The following is a 17,979-nucleotide window of genomic DNA, read 5'->3' as shown; positions in this document are numbered from 1 at the left end:
CATGCTGTACATCCAATATATGCCCAAAGCATGGGAGAGCAAAGAGGTATATGAAGGATGTATGGGTGCAAAAACTTCAGAAGACCAGAAGCAACAGAGTTAGGTGAGGCAAAAAAAAAAAAAAAAAGATGACGAAGCAAAGGAACATAAAACATACAAAGAAATATATACAAATATAGACTTTCATGTGACCTGGGAGATCTTTCCTATAGAAGGAGTACCAAACAAAATCGGCAAAGATATCCATCTAGACACTGTTTGTTTGGAGACTGGGTAACCCAACATTCTGTCCTGAAAGGAAACATCAGACTTTCTAATAGGTTCAGTTTTACCAAGGTAAAATCTAAGTTGTCTGTTAACATCTACAGAATGCAAAAGTCTTCCAACCTTTGTTTCGAGGAGAGGGGAAAAAGGTGGGAAGGCTGAAGGATTTATTTTAAGAAAACTCATTAACTACCTTAGGAATAAAAGAAGGGTTTGTCCTTAGGGTTATCCTATCTTTATGAAAAATGAGAAAAGGAAGAGAAGCCAAAAGAGCTTGCAGTTCTGAATTTTTTTTTTTTTTTTGCTGAGATAAGTGCTACCAGCAAGATTTCTTTCCAGGTACAAAAGTTAAGTGTGGAAGAAGAAGCACTTTTTCTAGAAAATAACTGAGATTCCAAGGAAGGGGGAATGGACAGGTGGATTTAAGGCAGGAAGAGATTGATGAAAAATGTGCTTTGTTAGAAGAATACACTAGCCCTGAGTTGAGCAGCTTAAACAAGTAAGAAGGAATGACAGGAATACCCATTTAATAAAGGCCCTGTTTTTTTTTTGTTAGCACAAAAAAGAAAATCTCTTCCATTTGGGACCAAATTATTTTCTTGTAGCAAATTTTTTACCCTACTGCAATACCTGTCATATCCTTGGGAATATGTGCCTAAATGGAATCAAAATCTGATCAGTGAAAGTGTTAAAGAGTTAAGGTGTGTTGGTTTGGATGAATGAGAGAGCTCTTATGTTGTGTGAGCTTGTGGCGATTACCCCGGGCCAAATGGAAGAGAAGGGAGAGTCGGTGCTGTCTGGGACAAAAGGGGATCACCGTGTGGATGAGGGTAAGGCAGTTCAGACAGCCTATCTGGACCTCGCCAAGGCCTTTGACACCACCACCCACTCTGGAATCATAGATAAACTTACTAAGCTGGGGATTAATCTCTATGTCACTTGATGGGTTGCCAACTGGCTTACTGACAGAGCCCACACTGTAAAAGTAGCTGACTCCAAATCCAGCTCCAGACAAGTGACAAGTGGAGTACCTCAGGGTTCAGTCCTGGGACCCCTCTTGTTTGGCATCTACTTCTCTAAAGTACAGGCCAACACTAAGGGACTCTGGCTAACAAAGTTCGCAGATGACTGCAATCTGGGATCCATTATTGAATCCCCAAATGATGTGGATACTCTACAAAAGGGCCTTACAGAAACAGATGCTTGGTGCCAGAGCCATGGGCTCAAGCTCAGTGCCAATAAATGTATAGTTATCCCCTTTGAGAAAAAAACATGTACCCATGAATTATCACATAGGTGGCAGTACACTAAACACCGAAAGTGTGATAAGAGACTTAGGGACATAGGTGGACAGTGGTCTCACCTTCAATAACCACATTGCCACAACAGTCAGGAAATCCTTCTATGTGGCACACCTCATCACTAAGGGCTTTTCATCCAGAAAAAAGGAGGTCATTGTCCCACTACACTCATCCCTCATTAGACCCATTATAGAATACAACGCCCCGTTTGGTATGTATCTCTCAAGACATCTGCAACAACTGGAAAGGCCACAGAAATACCTCACTAAAAGAATCACAGGCCTAAAGCAGATGCCCTATGCTGACCGCCTTAAAAAACTCCAGATATACTCTGTCGCATATTGTCTACTCCGAGACGATCTCTGCTTAACATACAAGGCCATGTCAAACCCAGAGCTGTTGGACATGCTACACTTAAAGAAATCCCAATCCCTCAGAGCCACACGCTCCAGGGATCTAAATCTTGTCATCACAATAAACAAACCATGCTGGAGGGATAGGTTCCTGACCCAGAGACTCCCCAGACTCTGGAATGGACTGCCCATACATGTCAAGCAGAACGCCTCTTTGGCCCTCTTCAAAAGGAACCTTGATGATTTGATGGGAGAAAGGAAATTCATCCAGGGGATCATGTCAATCGCCCTGCTAGACAGGGGTCCAGGGATGTAAATAGTGTGGGAAGAAATAGCCAGGGAATTGTTATGGTTAGGCTTGTATAGGCCCTAGGGCCGATAGCCTAGTACCAACCTATGAACCAGCAAGATTTTTGGTTTGTCTGGATTTTCAGCAGGATTATGGGAATGAAATGAAGTGGGGGTGAGTGGCCATAGAGGAATTTCAACTTCCATCAGAAAGCAGTGACATCTGTTTTCTAAACCTCTGGGCATGGTACACAGGAACAGAAGAGACTGAGCTTTCTGTTCAGAAAGAAGGCAAACAGATCCTTATGAGAAGTACTCCTCTGATGGACAATCTGTAGAAAGACTTCTCTACTCAACATCCAGTCATGAGGGTCTGCCCTGGATCTGTTCAAGAAAGCTGCTTCAGTACTTCTCTCTGAGGAAATATATACTGACTACAGGGAAAGGCAGACTGTGCTGAATGGCTGTCCCAGGTACACATGGCAAGTCTGCAGATACAGTAAGGCCTTGTACCCCTCTTGTTTATGTACCACATCACAGTGGTATTTCTTTGGCAGCACTCACAGATTATTTGAGAAAGTTACTTGTTTAAAGTTATCAGAGAAGCAGCTACAACGATGAACCCTCAACTGTACCTATTTTGGAAGAATGTCCCTATTTTCAAACCTGTATGACAATGTACAAATTTTTAGAGATATGCCCCTATTTAAAGGCTTTATTTATCCCTTTATATGAATTCCTCTCATCACGTGACTTGTGAAGCTGTCTAGTACTCAGAAAACCACCCTACATGACCAACATACTAGTTTCACACATAATTTAAAGAACAGGATACGCATCTTACATCTCCCCTTTTCAGAAGCAAAAATAAATGACCTTGTGTGGTAGAATATTGCAATACAGCTCATTAAAGTCTACAAATTATGCACTGACTCTTTAATCATGTGCATATATTTCCAGCTACATATTATACACGGTCTTACTGATAATGTGATTATATTTTCCATATTTTTGTCACTTTCTTTGTTTTTCAGATGTGTTTCAGAGTAGTACCCTACATTCCAATTGGAAGCAGGAAGAATGTGCTATTTGGTATTCAAATTTAATACTAATTAGATGTCCATGTTGGGCTGGATGCACCTACTTTTCAAGTGCCTTTGTACCCATTTTCAATGTCTAAAGATTGAGAGGTACTCAAGAGGGGCTGGAGTTAGTTTTGAGAGGACAAGCAACAGGTAAAACATCAAGCTGAGATGTACATAAAGAAAAATAATGCATTGTTTAAATTAATAAGACACCAAGCCAGAAACAATCACAAGGCACTTTTTAGTGATGTTCATAATCTAAAAAGCAATGAGCTGAGCTTATTGTTAACAATAATATCTACACCGAGGCTGAAGATATAGCAAACCTACCGGCCAATGAGTTTAGTTCTAACTTTACCCCCTCTCTCCCTTTTGTCTTCCACTCAAGATAAACCTGAAAATGGCTAGCCTCCAGCTATCACACAAGACCAAGTCCTAAAAGTTATATCAAAAGCTAAACATACTGCCTCAATCGATCCTGAAAATCCCCCTGGATTAATCTTTAATAGCACGAAGAACAATTTAGCCACATTCCTAACAACACTATTCAACATGAGCCTCCAGAAAGGTTTTGTACCTCCTGGATCCAAAAAGGAAAAGTCTAGGTCCTGTAGGGAGATGGCTCCGAAGAAAACGGAGACCCCACGTGAAGACCATGAAAACTGAATGGATCTGGCCTGAAGCCAGAGGCACTGATAAGAAGGGGCATGGCACTTCTGCAAATACAAGGGAGGTTGGATTTGAGCTGAGCACCAATAAGGATGGATACTGGAACCGAGCAGGCACCAATTCAGACAATTTCAAAGATGCTCGAGAAGACAAATGCAGTGGGGTTTTGGGATTCAGCTGGCCCTCTAAGGGCAACACATAATGTATTTTTCTATTTTTTTTCTTTCATTTTTAACATATATTCCTTGTTTCATTTTTCTTTCTCATAATGTCTTTCATTTTCTTTCCTAGCTCTTTTTCTCTGTCTTTCTCCTTCTTTTTCTTGACAATCTTGGAAGGACAGTAGGATGGTAGGGAGGGGCAGCTACCACTGAATCAAGAGGCAACAGCCTTTTTAAAATCAATTTGTCCCTTCAATTGACTATGGCCCATGACCAAATGGCCACACAAGCTTGACAGTCTGCACTGAGATGGTTAGATATGCACTTAGTGTGCATATCGGGGGGGGGGGGGGGGGACAGAATGTGCTCAGACCCCACACATTTCCTGAAACCTGAGTTCTTTTCCAAGTTGCAGAAAACCAAACTCACAGAAATACCAACACTTGAAAAAAAATCTTAAAGAGAAAGAAAGACTTATTTTGGGGAGATTTAGGCAGAAGTAAGAGAAGATTAGTACCACTGGAGGATCTGAAGAAAGAAGAACTCGAGGAAAGCCTATCAAAAGTTAGAGCAAAAAGTTAGAAATTAAATAACTGAGGAATGTAATACTGTCCTAACAGACACACCTAACTACAAAAGCTGCTACAGCTCAAAGGGAGAGAGGAGAAAAGCTATAAATAGCAAGAAATAGTTAAATTCACTTGTCTGAGTGGAGTTTCATCAGAGTGTGTCTGACACTGGAGTGGCAAACAAGATCTGGGAGTCTCAGGTACACGGGGCATTTATGGGACATGAGGCAGAGCTTTGGAGCTGAAAGAGTCTGAGAATGCTGACATTAGTTATGATCAGATCCAACTGCCCAAAGGTTGAGGTGTATGGAAAAGACATCAATTCATTAATTATGTATATTTCTGGACAAGGAAAATTTCAAACTTTCTTTCCTTCTCAGCAAGGGCAGCTACTGGATAAGGAATTCTTGTAAAAGTTAAATACAGCCTATCTTTAACTGCAACTTCCTCTAAGAAAAACACCAAAGTTTTACAAATCTGAGCAACAAAATATACCATTCTAGAACACCCTCCCCACTGCCTCAAATGACACAAAGCAAAATAGCCACCTGTCAAACAAACAGCAGATGTTCCCCGGTCTCACTCCAATTTAAACTTCTGCCCTTGGAATCCCCGCCCAACAGCATCAAAGTTTATCCACTGGATCCCTTCTACAGTCTGAAGACTCAATCCCACACAAATCCAGTACTACTTAATTTCAAAATCAACATCTTCTGTACAAATCACAGCTTCTTCATCTTAGGCCCAAAACTCTGTAAATCGCTACCTGCCAACCTCAAACATTGTATCTCCTACTTTAAAATACAGGTATCAGCTTACAGCCCACCTTCACACTGCAGTCCACTACAAGTGCTTCAGCTCTGAACATGTTACATAGCTACTTAAACCCACTACATTAGTTACACGTAACTTGTACTACCTCTATTATTACTTAATATTTGAACCTTGTAAGTGATACCACTACCTCATTATTCCACTCTTTCAGCCCTTCTCACTACCATTTCCTACCCTTTTACCACCTCCCCAACCCTAATAACTATGCAGTGATAATCTTTCTCAGCTCCTTCCCCCACCAGCCCCTTATCACTACTATAGCCTACAAAAAATTTATTTTATTTACTCGGCTCCCTGCCACCCCCCCACCACCATTTAGGCTCATAGGTTGGTACTAGGCTATCAGCCCTAGGGCCTGTACAAGCCTAGCCATAACAATTCCCTGGCTATTTCTTCCCACAATATTTACTTCCCTGGACCCCTGTCTAGCAGGCGACTGACGGGATCTCCGGGGTAAATTTCCTATCTCCCATCCAGTCGTCAAGTTTCCTTTTGAAGAGGGCCAAGGAGGCCCTCTGCTTGACATGTATGGGCAGTCTACTCCAGCGTATGGGGAGTCTCTGGGTCAGAACCTATCCCTCCAGCATGTTTTGCTCATTTTGATGACAAGGTTTAGGTCCCAGGAGCGTGTGGCTCTGATGGATTGGGATTTCTTTAAGTGTAGCATGTCCAACAGCTCTGGGGTTGACATGGCCTTGTATGTTAAGCAGAGACCGCCTCTGAGTAGACGATATGCGACAGATTATAGCTGGGGTTTTCTCAGTAGGTCAGCATAGGGTATCTGCTTTAGGCCTGTGATTCTTTTAGTGAGGTGTTTCTATGGCCTTTCCAGTTGTTGCAGATGTCTTGTGAGGTACATATCAAATGGGGCATTGTACTCTATGACGGGTCTAATGAGGGATGAGTACAGTGGGACAATGACCTCCTTTTTTCTGGATGAAAAGCCCTTAGTGATGAGGTGTGCCACACAGAAGGATTTCCTGACTGTTGTGGCAATGTGTTTATCGAAGGTGAGACCACTGTCCACCTGTGTCCCTAAGTCTCTTATCACACTTTCGGTGTTTGTTTAGTGTCCTGCCAACTATGTGATAATTAATGGGTACGTGGTTTTTCCCAAAGGGGATAACTATATACTTCCTGGCATTGAGCTTGAGCACATGGCTCTGGCACCAAGCATCTGTTTCTGTAAGACCTTTTTGTAGAATATCCACGTCATTTGGGGATTCAATAATAGCTCCCAGTTTGCAGTCATCTGCGAATTTTATTAGCCAGAGTCCCTTAGTGTTGGCCTTATCCTGTCTTATATGTGTACTGCTATTATACAGACAATATTTGTATTCCTTTTCAGAACTGCTTTACAATGTTTCAGTTATACTCTGCAGTCTGTACAGACATACTTTCTTACTAAATTGTTCTTAATTGTTATACTTTATGCTATTAACTCTGCACACTTTTGTATATATCAATACACTTAATATATTTCTTGGACTTTGCAGGCAAGTCTACAATTGTTTACTCTGTACTCATTTTGATCTCTCAATTCATTAATATTTTAGCATTCCTTGTACTGCATATATGTCCTGAGCCAAGACTGAAGTTGATTCATATGGATCAGTGCTCTAAGCCGGTAAACCAATTATAAATAAATAAAAAAGTCTAATGCAAATATAGAGCTGGTTTAGGTACAAACCTCCTGGCAGTAAACAGCAGTGTAATGAAAGCTATGTCACTGGCACTCAAGAACAATGATCTAATAACTGGTCAGGTTGTAAGACAAAATGACATACTACTAACAACATAATCCTTCAATCTATCATCCATCCTGCTCTTCTCGACAGTCATAACAGGATGAGCAGTGTTAAAATCTACAAACAGTTGGAGATGTGTTAATGAATAAAATATACTTTTCATCTTCATAAACAAAACACACAGGGTGCTGCCAACTACAAATGAACTGTTGTGCCACTGAACATTTCATACCACCAACAAAAATCAACCCAGGCTGCAAGCAGCTCTCTAAATGGTTAGTTGATCTGTGTTGCAGGCTTCCTTGAGAAACAAAAATAAACTATCAGGATATGTTAATGTTATGCTAAATAGTTAAAAATACACTATACAAAAAGTTCAATAAGTCACCTCATTTTCTCGTAGAATACGCTGCAGGGTATGTTTTCTCTTCAGCTGTCTCTTCCGTTTGATAAAGAACAAAATAATCACAGTAAGAAGTACCAAGAGGAGAACGCCAACCACCGCTGCAATAATAGACGTCACCTGGCTGTCACATTACAAAAACAGAATAAGTGACAATGTCAGTATCTACATGACACTAATCCAGGCATTCTTTAAAGTATTCAATTGTATTTATTACTGCTTGGTAGTAACTTGATTAAAGTGTAGCTATCATTCTAAGTCTTTTGGATTAAGCACTTGGGCTTCCGACCAGTTGTTTTACATTAGGAAGGTTTGTGGCCTGCACTGTGGTAGCAGGACAGGTAGCTTACATCCTTCTAAGTTGGGAACTGCTGATTGAGGGCTCAGTGTCTGTTATTCTAAAAGTGTATTAGTTCTGGTTTAAGCACTTGGGCTTCAGGCCAGTTATTTTACATTGAGAAGGTTCGTGGTCTGCACTCTTGTGGGAGGAGAGGCTGGACTCTGCCCTTCTGAGCTGGGAATTTCTGGTTAAAGGCTTATAGTGCCTGCATGTTTGAACTGTTTCTTACTGAAACTGGAACACCTTGTTTGCTGTAGCATAGACTAGATACAGGCCTGCTGAATCTAGCTTTGTTTGTATGCTTGTTATTTCCCTGAAACGCTAATTCCACCTAAAACGCGGCTTTTCAGCACTTCTGTGGATCCCTAGTGATATCGGCATTGCTTACTGTACTTATTTCCTTGTTTCACTTGAAAGAAAGTTACTGTTTGTCGTTTTTGCATTTAAGTTACCTGTAACACACTGCATTTAAGTTACCTGGCACTTGCTCACTAAAGCAATTATATAAGTCAGCACTAAAAAATTAAAAGCACTACACCCTCACAAACTCCCCTTGAGTACCTTGTTCCCCATTGGCCCTTTTTTTCAATTATAAAGGAATTCCCAATACTATTCTAGCATGTCCAAAGGTCAGTTGACAATCTCCTCTCCGGTCCAGCTGGTGAATCAGGGAATCTTGAGGCAATGTTACAACTGCCTCATGTACACAGACAACCCTCTCCTCCTCCTAACAAATTCCAACACATGTGAGAGATGCAAACATATAGCCAAACTGGAGGCTAATCTCTCTCAAATCAGTAATGGCATAACCAGTCAGGAGGAGAAGGAAACCACACTCACTACAATTCCAGTCTCACATAGACCTACCACGACAGCAAACCAAACACATAAACACACAAAAACATATTCGGAGGCTCCAAATAAAAATCTGCCTAAGCAGCAGAGACCTCCAAAGCAGACACCCAAGCATCCGCTACCCCAAAACAAAACACATGCAACACGTAGCTCACAAAGCCAGTGTGCCGAACAGTCACAGCCCTTAAGGCTAAACAACACATCTGATACACTTGTAACAGGTGACTCTATCATCAGGCACACTGACGTCCCGCTCACCAGGCTGAACAAGGAGAAGGTCACGGTGAGCTGCCTGTCGGGCGCTAGGATCCGCCACATAAAACAAGCACTCAGGTCACTCCAAGGCAAGTACAAATACGACTCAGTCATTGTCCATGCTGGTGTGAATGACCTGAGATGTACCTCCCTGGACTACATGAAAAGAGACATAGAGGAGCTCTCTGAGCATGTAGCCCAAGCCGGTATGACCCTGACGTTGAGAAGCATCTTACCCTCACCAAGAATGATGCCACAATATGAAGAAAAGATGATCAATTTCAATAATTGGCTTAAGTATTGGTGTCATTCAAAGGGGATCCAATGCCTGTCAGCCTGGGATGACATGCTCGACAAGCCACGATGCTTCGCTAGGGACAGCTTGCACCTGTCACCTCTAGGCTTTCGGATACTGGCAAAGGCTCTTGCTACCCCCATAGTGCCTTTTTTAGGCAAGGCTCAAAAGACAAACCCACCTCCATAGGTATCACAAGGGATAAGAAACTAAGAGTAACGCTACTCAACGCCAGAAGTCTAAACCTTAATATGCACGCACTCAAAACTCTCCTTAGCATGGAGAACATCGATATCTATGCAGTAACAGAAACCTGGTTCAATGCTCCCGAGAGCATCCCAGCACTACCAGGTTATACCTCCTACCATGCCTTTCGGCCCCAAAACTTGGACCGAACCACAAAAGGAGGGGGAGTATCAATATTCGCCAAAGATACCCACACCTCCAGGTTGGTGGCACAGCACGAAGCATCAGAGACTATCCATGTGCAATTAACAGTGGGTAAAACTGCCTTCCAGTTTATAGCCTGCTACAGACCACCCTTCCAAACCCAGGAACCCCACTCGGCCTTCCTGAGAACACTGGAAAATATGAAGGTCTCTCCAAACACCATAACATTGGACGACTTCAACTACCCAAACATAGACTGGGAGCATTACTCTAGCTCCAACACCCTAGCCCAAATTTTCCTAGAATTTATAAATTCAAATGCTATGGAACAACTTGTTACCACTCCCACAAGAGGGGAAAACATACTGGACCTGATCATCACCAACATGGGGATTCTATGCTCAAGACCAGAAGTGTATCCCTCACTGGTAAGATCAGACCATAAACTAATCTCACTGGATATTCACATCCCGACCCCACCCCCTGCCCAGAAAACCACAGTGAAAAACTTGTCTAAAGCAAATTTCACACTCCTCAAAACCGAGGTGGAATCCTTCAAAGCCCCCGGGCCTGTGGAAAATATGGCCCAGACCGCAGAATCCTTTATAAACGCATTCTATGAACACCTTCAGGAATGCATGGATCATGCAATCCCAAATAAAACCAAGACCCAATCCTCCAAAGGCAGGCGTCCTGTCTGGTGGACCCCAGCCATAAACAAACTATACAATAAAAGGAGGAAGCTACTACATGACAGAGCAAAATCCCAAAAAGGGAAGGCGTCTCTGATCAGTATTAGCAAAAAATTACGGGCACTCATAAAATCGTCTAAGGCCAGCTTCGAGAGAAAAATTGCACAGGACACTAAGGATAATCACAAGGCTTTCTTTAGTTATGTTAGGAACCTGGGTGGGAATTCCCAGATATGCTCAGAATTAGTCCAAAATGACAAAAAATACACCAAACCCACAGACATTGCCAACATCCTAGCCGACAGGTTCAGCGCAAACTTCTCCCCACCAAAAGGGCAAATATCTATCCCAGCAGAGTGCTGTCCCCTGACATCTCAGATGCTCAGGTAAGAGCCGCCCTCTCCAAAGCAAAAAACACAGCATCAATGGGACCAGCTGGTGTCCCGGGCTGCATCCTACATGAACTCCAAGAAGAGCTAAACCCAAACCTAAAACTACTGTTCAATCTCAGCCTTACTACAGGATATGTAACCAAAGAGTGGCGTACAGCAACAGTGGTCCGTCTCCACAAAGGTGGTGCCTCAACGGATCCTGGAAACTATCGCCCCATAAGCCTGACTAGCTTGGTCTGCAAAGCTATGGAAAGGATCATCATGGACCTCATAAATAAAGATACTGGGGACCTACAGACACTGGATCCTACCCAGATCGGCTTTGTTAAGGGCAGATCCTGCCTCTTAAACCTGGTTGATTTCTTTGAAACAGTCACTAAGGCCATTGACGAAGGGAAGGTGGTCCACACAGCCTACCTGGCCCTCGCAAAAGCCTTCAATACAATACACCCTCGGGCATTATAGATAAGCTCACCAGCTTAAGTATAAACCCCTATGTCACTAGATGGGTTGCAAACTGGCTCAAGGACAGAACCCACATGGTTAGAATTGCTGGAGCCATGTCAGACTCTAAACCAGTTACAAGTGGCATCCCACAAAGCTCAGTCCTGGGACCTCTCTTGTTCGGTATATATTTCGCGGAGGTACAGGCCAACACGGAAGGACTGTGGCTGACCAAGTTCGCAGATGACTGCAAACTGGGTGCCATAATAGACTCTCCAGCCAACACAAGCATCCTCCAAAAGGGCCTCATAGAAACAGACAACTGAAAGGGCCTCATAGAAACAGACAACTGATGCCAGAGCCATGGCCTCAAGCTAAACGCCAAAAAGGGTATAGTCATCCGCTTTGGCAAAAACAAAGTGCCCACAAATTACTACATAGGTGGTAATCCATTAAGTACAGAAGAAGTAATTAGGGACCCGGGGACCCAAGTTGATAGCAATCTCTCATTTGACAACCACGTGGCCAAAGTGGTTAGAAAAACATTTTACATAGCCCACCTAATCATGAAGGGATTCACATCTAGATCAGGGGAGGTCATCATGCCTCTTTACTCATCCCTCATCAGGCCCATAATTGAGTACAATGCCCCTTTTGGGATGTACCTTACCAGACACCTGCAGCAACTGGAAAGACCCCAAAAGTACCTCACCAAGAGGATCAATGGGCTCAAACAGATGCCATATGCTGCCTGGTTAAAGAAACTCCAGCTCTACTCAGTGGCATACAGCCTGCTCAGAGGCGATCTGTGCCTGACGTATAAAGCCATGTCCAACCCGGAATTAATGGACATGCTGTACCTCAGAAAATCCAAATCCCATTGAGCTACACGCTCGAGAGACTTGAACCTCAGCACTGAAATAAACAGGACATGCTGGAGGGACAGATTCATAACCCAGAGGCTCCCTTCACTCTGAAATAAAATCCCAGTCCAGGTTAAGCAGAGTCCCTCACTGACTCTCTTCAAGAGGAATCTTGATGAGTGGATGGGAGATCGTAGGTTTACCCCGGGTATCACTTCTGTGTCACTGTTAGACGGAGGCACAGTATACTAACCTCGAAAAAGGGCATAGCAAAACTAATTTAAAATGGGTGGCGAAAGCCAAACACACTCTGGCTAGGCTTATAAATGCCCTAGGGCAGATAGCCTAGTATGAACCTATGACTGAGGCATTCCTAAATGAATACATACACAGTTCCCGGCAAACAGCAAGTCAGTGCCCCAAAATGAATAATGCTATGTGATACAAACTACAGCAAAAATGAGACTATGTTAATGTGAATGTAATCCTGCATCTGAGGTGAACTACCGCAATAGTTAATGATGTATTACCATATTACTAACAAAATGAGAAAGGATAAGTTATGGAAGGGTTCCCATAAATGCAGAACTTCTGCACTATCTTCTAAATATATTTTCAGAACATGACTGGGGGTGAATGGACATCAAGATATCTACTGCTGCCATGTAAAACAGGATGTCTAGCAACTGAAAATAAAGACACTACATGACTGAGATCATGTGAAAAACAGCTAGACTAGTGAAACTCACAGTTTAACAGTTAAAATGTCCAAATGTTTAGATAACGAATATAATCCCCTACATATACTAAGTTACAAAATGTTTATATGACAAATAGCTGGTGTTCTAGTTTGTGGTAAAATTGTCACATATAACAACCTAGCTTCACCTGTTAAACTAAGTTAAGTTACGGTAATTTTAATTAAAAGTTCAATAAATTCATTTCAACAGTGGGCATCAAAAAAGACTAAAATAACATAACATAGCATACTTATATACATACAAAGACATATAATTTTTCAACCAGGGATGTAACTACTCATACTCATGGGATGAAAAAAGGAATGTTTAAAAAATAAAGTTGAATGAACATCATATGTACTGATATAGGTAAAAGCCTGCTTCTGTAATGTAATCTAGAATCCCAGTTTTGGGTGTTTTAAATATGTTTTCAGAGCTTCAAACAGTGATCCAAACTGCTTTCTCTAGCACTGAAAACTGGATGCTCCAAAACCACCTCTCGCTAAATGCCAATAAATCCAAAATACTATTATTCTCTCCCTCAAAAGCTTCCCCTCTTGATAAAAACTTGTTCCAAATCATTTGTCAAAACAACTCTACTACAGAGGTTGTTCCCTTCACTAAACTACTTGGGGTTACTATTGACGAACACCTAAAATTTGACGCTCACATCCAGCAAAACATTAAGAAAACCCATATAAAACTTGGTATGCTATACACAAACATCCACTTTCATTCTGCTTCCACCAGACAAACTCTTGCCACTACCTATCTACTTCCCTCACTAATGTATGGTGCTCCTCAAGTAACAAACTTATCTGCCTCTCCCTCCTCCAAATTGGAAGTCTGTTATAATAAGATTTCTAAATTTGCAACCAAAGCCAAATTCTCCTCCCATCATTGTACTGCCCTTCATTTGTTAAATTGGCTTGAAACTCTCCAACCATCTAAACTATCTCCAAATTACTACAGCCCACAGACTAATTTTTCATCCTACTAATTGCCAGCACTAACCAACATCCTTCAACCTTATACCACTCAGAGAACTCTTAAGATCTACTTACCAAAACATAATCACTGTCCGCAAACCCAATAGTCCTGCTGGTCAGCTTCTTCTATCCTTTTCCATAGCTAAAAAATGGAATTATCTTCCTTCCTCTCTAAGGACTTGTGAAAACTTTGAAAACTTTAAAACTCAGCTACATTCCTACCTCTCCTCTAACAGGAAATGCAACTGCACTCTTCCCACCAAGCCTAATAATCAGTCCACCTCTTAAACTCCTGACTAATTCTGAGTTCAAGCTAACCTAGCATAAATGTACATAGTGTAAATAACATAATTGTACATATTATAAATAACCCATCCCACTTTTTTTTTCTTTCTTTTCCTTCAAAGTCTTTATTCTCCCTCTCAATTAAGTTACCACTGCCATCCTAAATATTTAGGTACTATGTAACCAAATAATTTATTCCTGTTCTCTAGCATGGAATGAAATTGTAATTGTGTCTTCTTTACTATGACTGTATATGTAACTAAACTATGTAATACGGAGCTTTTCTCCCCGGGCCTCCACTGAAAACAGGCTCCCTGAGTCCAGTGGACCTCCCAAGTCATCAAACTGGAAATAAATAAATAAAATGTTTAGTGCAAAATTCAATGCAACATTTTCACAATAGTATCACATATCCAAAAGGAAGTAAATCACCAAGGATGAACTACCACATTTGTGGGCTAAGGGCCCAATGGGTGACAAGCAAGTTTGTCAGACAAGAAGCTCAAGACACCAAAGTGGAAGGATTTCCACTACTGGACAGATAACAGCCCTCTACAAAGTAGGGCTGAGCAAAAGAATAGTGGTGTAAGAACTTACCATAAACTTAGATGTCCTTCTCTTCCATGTTGCAATATTCATAACTGTAGGGAGGTTGCTGCCTGCAGCACCAGACATCTGGCCAGTATACCAATGTCTTAGGAGCAGGGGTACGTGCGACGTTAGATGTCAGAGCCATAAACTGACACTGGCTATAAAGGTGACGTCTGCACGTACCCCCTTCAGAATGGACTGCCGTATACAGTAGTACCCTGGAAGAAATGAAAGGGAAGGAGGAAGCTTTTCAGACCCACATATAAGACCAGGCCAAGGGATGCCTCGTGGGGGCCTATGCCTGATGCTGAGGTTTGGTAGATGGAGAGAAATCTGTCCCGTCAGATGGCTAATCAGGAAGAGGGGGGGTAGGAGGGTGGGACTGAATACTGCAACATGGAAGAGAAGGAAATCTAAGGTTAAGGTAAGTTCTTACACAACAATTCTAAGTCCTTCTATTCTCATGTTGCAGTATTCACAACAGTAGGGAGAGTACCAAAGCTTTAGGTATGAGCCTGGGAAGAAGGATCCGGTTCCTGGTCTATAAGGCCATGTAGAATGGACCTAACAACCCACTTCTGGCCCTAGAAGCCAAATCTAGTTTATAATGCCTGGTAAAAGTATGGACTGATGACCAGGTAGCAGCTTCTAGGACAGAAGCATAGTCTACCCCACTGAAGAAAGCAGCTGAAGAGGCAGCTGCCCTAGTGGAATGAGCCCTCACACTTTCAGATAGGGCTTTACCATGAAAAGAGTAGCATGCAGAGATAGCCTTAGATATCCATGAAGAGATAGTCTGTTTAGAGACTGCCTTCCCCAAGGCCCTTGGGTGAAAGGAGACAAACAGCTGGTCAGACTACAGTGGATATCAAAAGTGTACACACCCCTGTTAAAATGCCAGGTTTTTGTGATATAAAAATCAAGACCACAATAAATCATTTCAAAACATTTCCCACTTTTAATGTGACCTATGACCTGTACAATTCTATTGAAAACCAAACAAATCTGTTAGGGGAAAAAATATAAAAAATAAAAAACATATAATAAGCTGATTGCATAAGTGTGCACATCTTTAAACGTAAGCTGGCTCAAATGGAGGTAAAGTGAATTTTTCCAGGACAAAATGTTGGTCCCATGTAGGTGGGATTGGCTTACGAGGGTGTCTGATATGGAGGACCCCTTTCAAAAAGAGTTTAACCTCTAATCTGGATGTCAGGGGAAGTACCAAAGGAAGACAAGCGAAAATGGCAGACAAGTGGACCTTAATGAAGAGTATGTTAGTCTTGAATGTAGAAGCTCACACAAGTAAGAAAGGACCATGGGTACAGGAATGAGTACAGGGTCCTGTTTTTTCTTATGACACCACCTGGAGGATCTTTTCCATTTTGCCACATAATTTGTCCTGGTACTGGGTCTCCTGGCCTCCTCCAGGACAATGAGTACATCCTCTGAGTAGAGGTGCATGAAGGGTATCAGTACCTTGTCGCCCATAAAGCGTGCCTGAGACTGCTCACCTGAGGGTTTATTAGGGACCCCCTGTCTTGTATGAGTAAGGTTTAGACGGTGGGGTAACCAGTGGTTACTGCCCTTGGCTAAAAGGTGAAGAAAGGGAAACCAATTCTGTCTTGGCCAGAAGGGAAGTCACCAGCAGGATTTTTGGTTTGTCCCTCTGAATCTTCAGGAAGACCTTCTGAATCAGTGTGAAGGGGGGAAGGCATAAAGGTACACCCCCCCAAGAGAAAAAGAAGGCGTCCTCTTTCCAGGCCTGGAGATGTGGATCCCTCGTACAAAAGAGAGGCATCTGCCTGCACTGGAAGGAGGCAAACAGGTCTGTCTGAGGAATACCCCACTTGTGTATAAGATCTAGGAACACCTCTCTGTGAAGCATCCATTCATGGGAGGGTGCAGAAGTTCTACTGAGAGTGTCTGCCATTCCATTCTCTGCTGAAGGAATGTACATTGCTTGCAGGTGGATATGCAGAGTTGAGGCTATAGACCAAATATGTATGGCTAGGCTGCAAAGAGGGTAAGACCTTGCCACCCCCCCCCCCACTTGGTTATGTACCACAAGACAGTCATATTGTCTTGTGACTACTTTCAAGGTACCTAGTGGGAGGACTGGTTGGAAGATCTATAGTGCTAAGTAAAGGGCCCTCATCTCTTTGATGTTGATGCAGTCCCTCTGCCGGAGTGGAGACCACTCTCCCTGCACTTTGCTTAGTTTTTGCTGGTATTGTAAAACTGCTCCCCAACTTAGGTCTGAAGCATCTGTGAAGATTTGCAGTGAGGATGGGGGTAACTGCAAGGGTATGCCCTGGTTGAGATTGATGGCTGTAATCCACCATTCCAACTCGTTTTTCAGGCATGGTAGTAAGGAGAGGGAGATATACAGAGGATGAGAATGTGGGTTCCAACGAGTCTTTAGTACCCACTGGATCTTCCTGATATGCAGCCTTGCCAGACAAAGCACTGGTATCAAGGATGCCATGTGGCCCAGGACTCTCAAGAATTCTCTGGCGGAAAGTGTTTGGAGAGAGAGAAGCTTCTGAAGGTAAAGAGTGAGGTCTTTTATCTGCTGGCAAGGAATGAAAGCCAAACAAATGAAAAACTTGAGTGGAGATCGAGGTGCCCAAAAAGACCAGTACCAACAGCCAAGAAATATCACCAAACGATTTATTAAAATCAACAAGCAGCAAAAATTGCAAGGTAAAGACTTAGACAAAAGCGCTAAACTGCTATCGTTTGGTGACATTTCTCAGCTCTTGGTACAGGTCTTTTTGGGCATCTGGATCTCCACTCAAGTTTTTCATTTGTTTGGTTTGGTTCTTGGTTTGTCAGCAGAAGGGAATGAAAGCTGCCATCTTGTCTGTTCTTATCCTACACCCTAGAAAGACTAGATCTTTTGTAGGAGTCAGGTAAGATTTCTCGTGGTTCACAGTGAACTCCAGGTCTACCAGGGTTCTGGTCACCAGATGTAGGTGATGTTGCAGGGTGTGAAGGTTCTGGTGAAGTATTAACAGGTCATCTAGTTATGGGTATATCTGAATACCCTGTGTTCCTGTGTTCTGCAATGGGAAACCACTGGTGCTAGACACTTTGTGAACACCCTGGAAGCTGTGGAGAGTCCAAAAGGTAATGCAGAATATTGAAAATGCAAGGAACCTACTGAAAAA

General features: G+C 42.4%; 1 protein-coding gene across 1 annotated transcript in view; it reads right to left on the bottom strand.

The window, feature by feature from the left end:
• The window catches only part of ERBB2 (erb-b2 receptor tyrosine kinase 2), a 2,110,185-nt gene that overhangs the window by 513,689 nt on the left and 1,578,517 nt on the right, over positions 1-17,979 (bottom strand). The window contains exon 18 of the mRNA XM_044071955.1: positions 7,661-7,799. Within this exon, the coding sequence (XP_043927890.1) occupies positions 7,661-7,799 (139 nt within the window). The remainder of the gene's footprint in view (positions 1-7,660; positions 7,800-17,979) is intronic.

The sequence above is a fragment of the Protopterus annectens genome, chromosome 5.part0, assembly GCF_019279795.1.
Source record: "Protopterus annectens isolate FY-2018-M chromosome 5.part0, PAN1.0, whole genome shotgun sequence".
NCBI lineage: Eukaryota > Metazoa > Chordata > Ceratodontiformes > Protopteridae > Protopterus > Protopterus annectens.
This window is presented reverse-complemented; position numbering and strand designations above follow the sequence as displayed.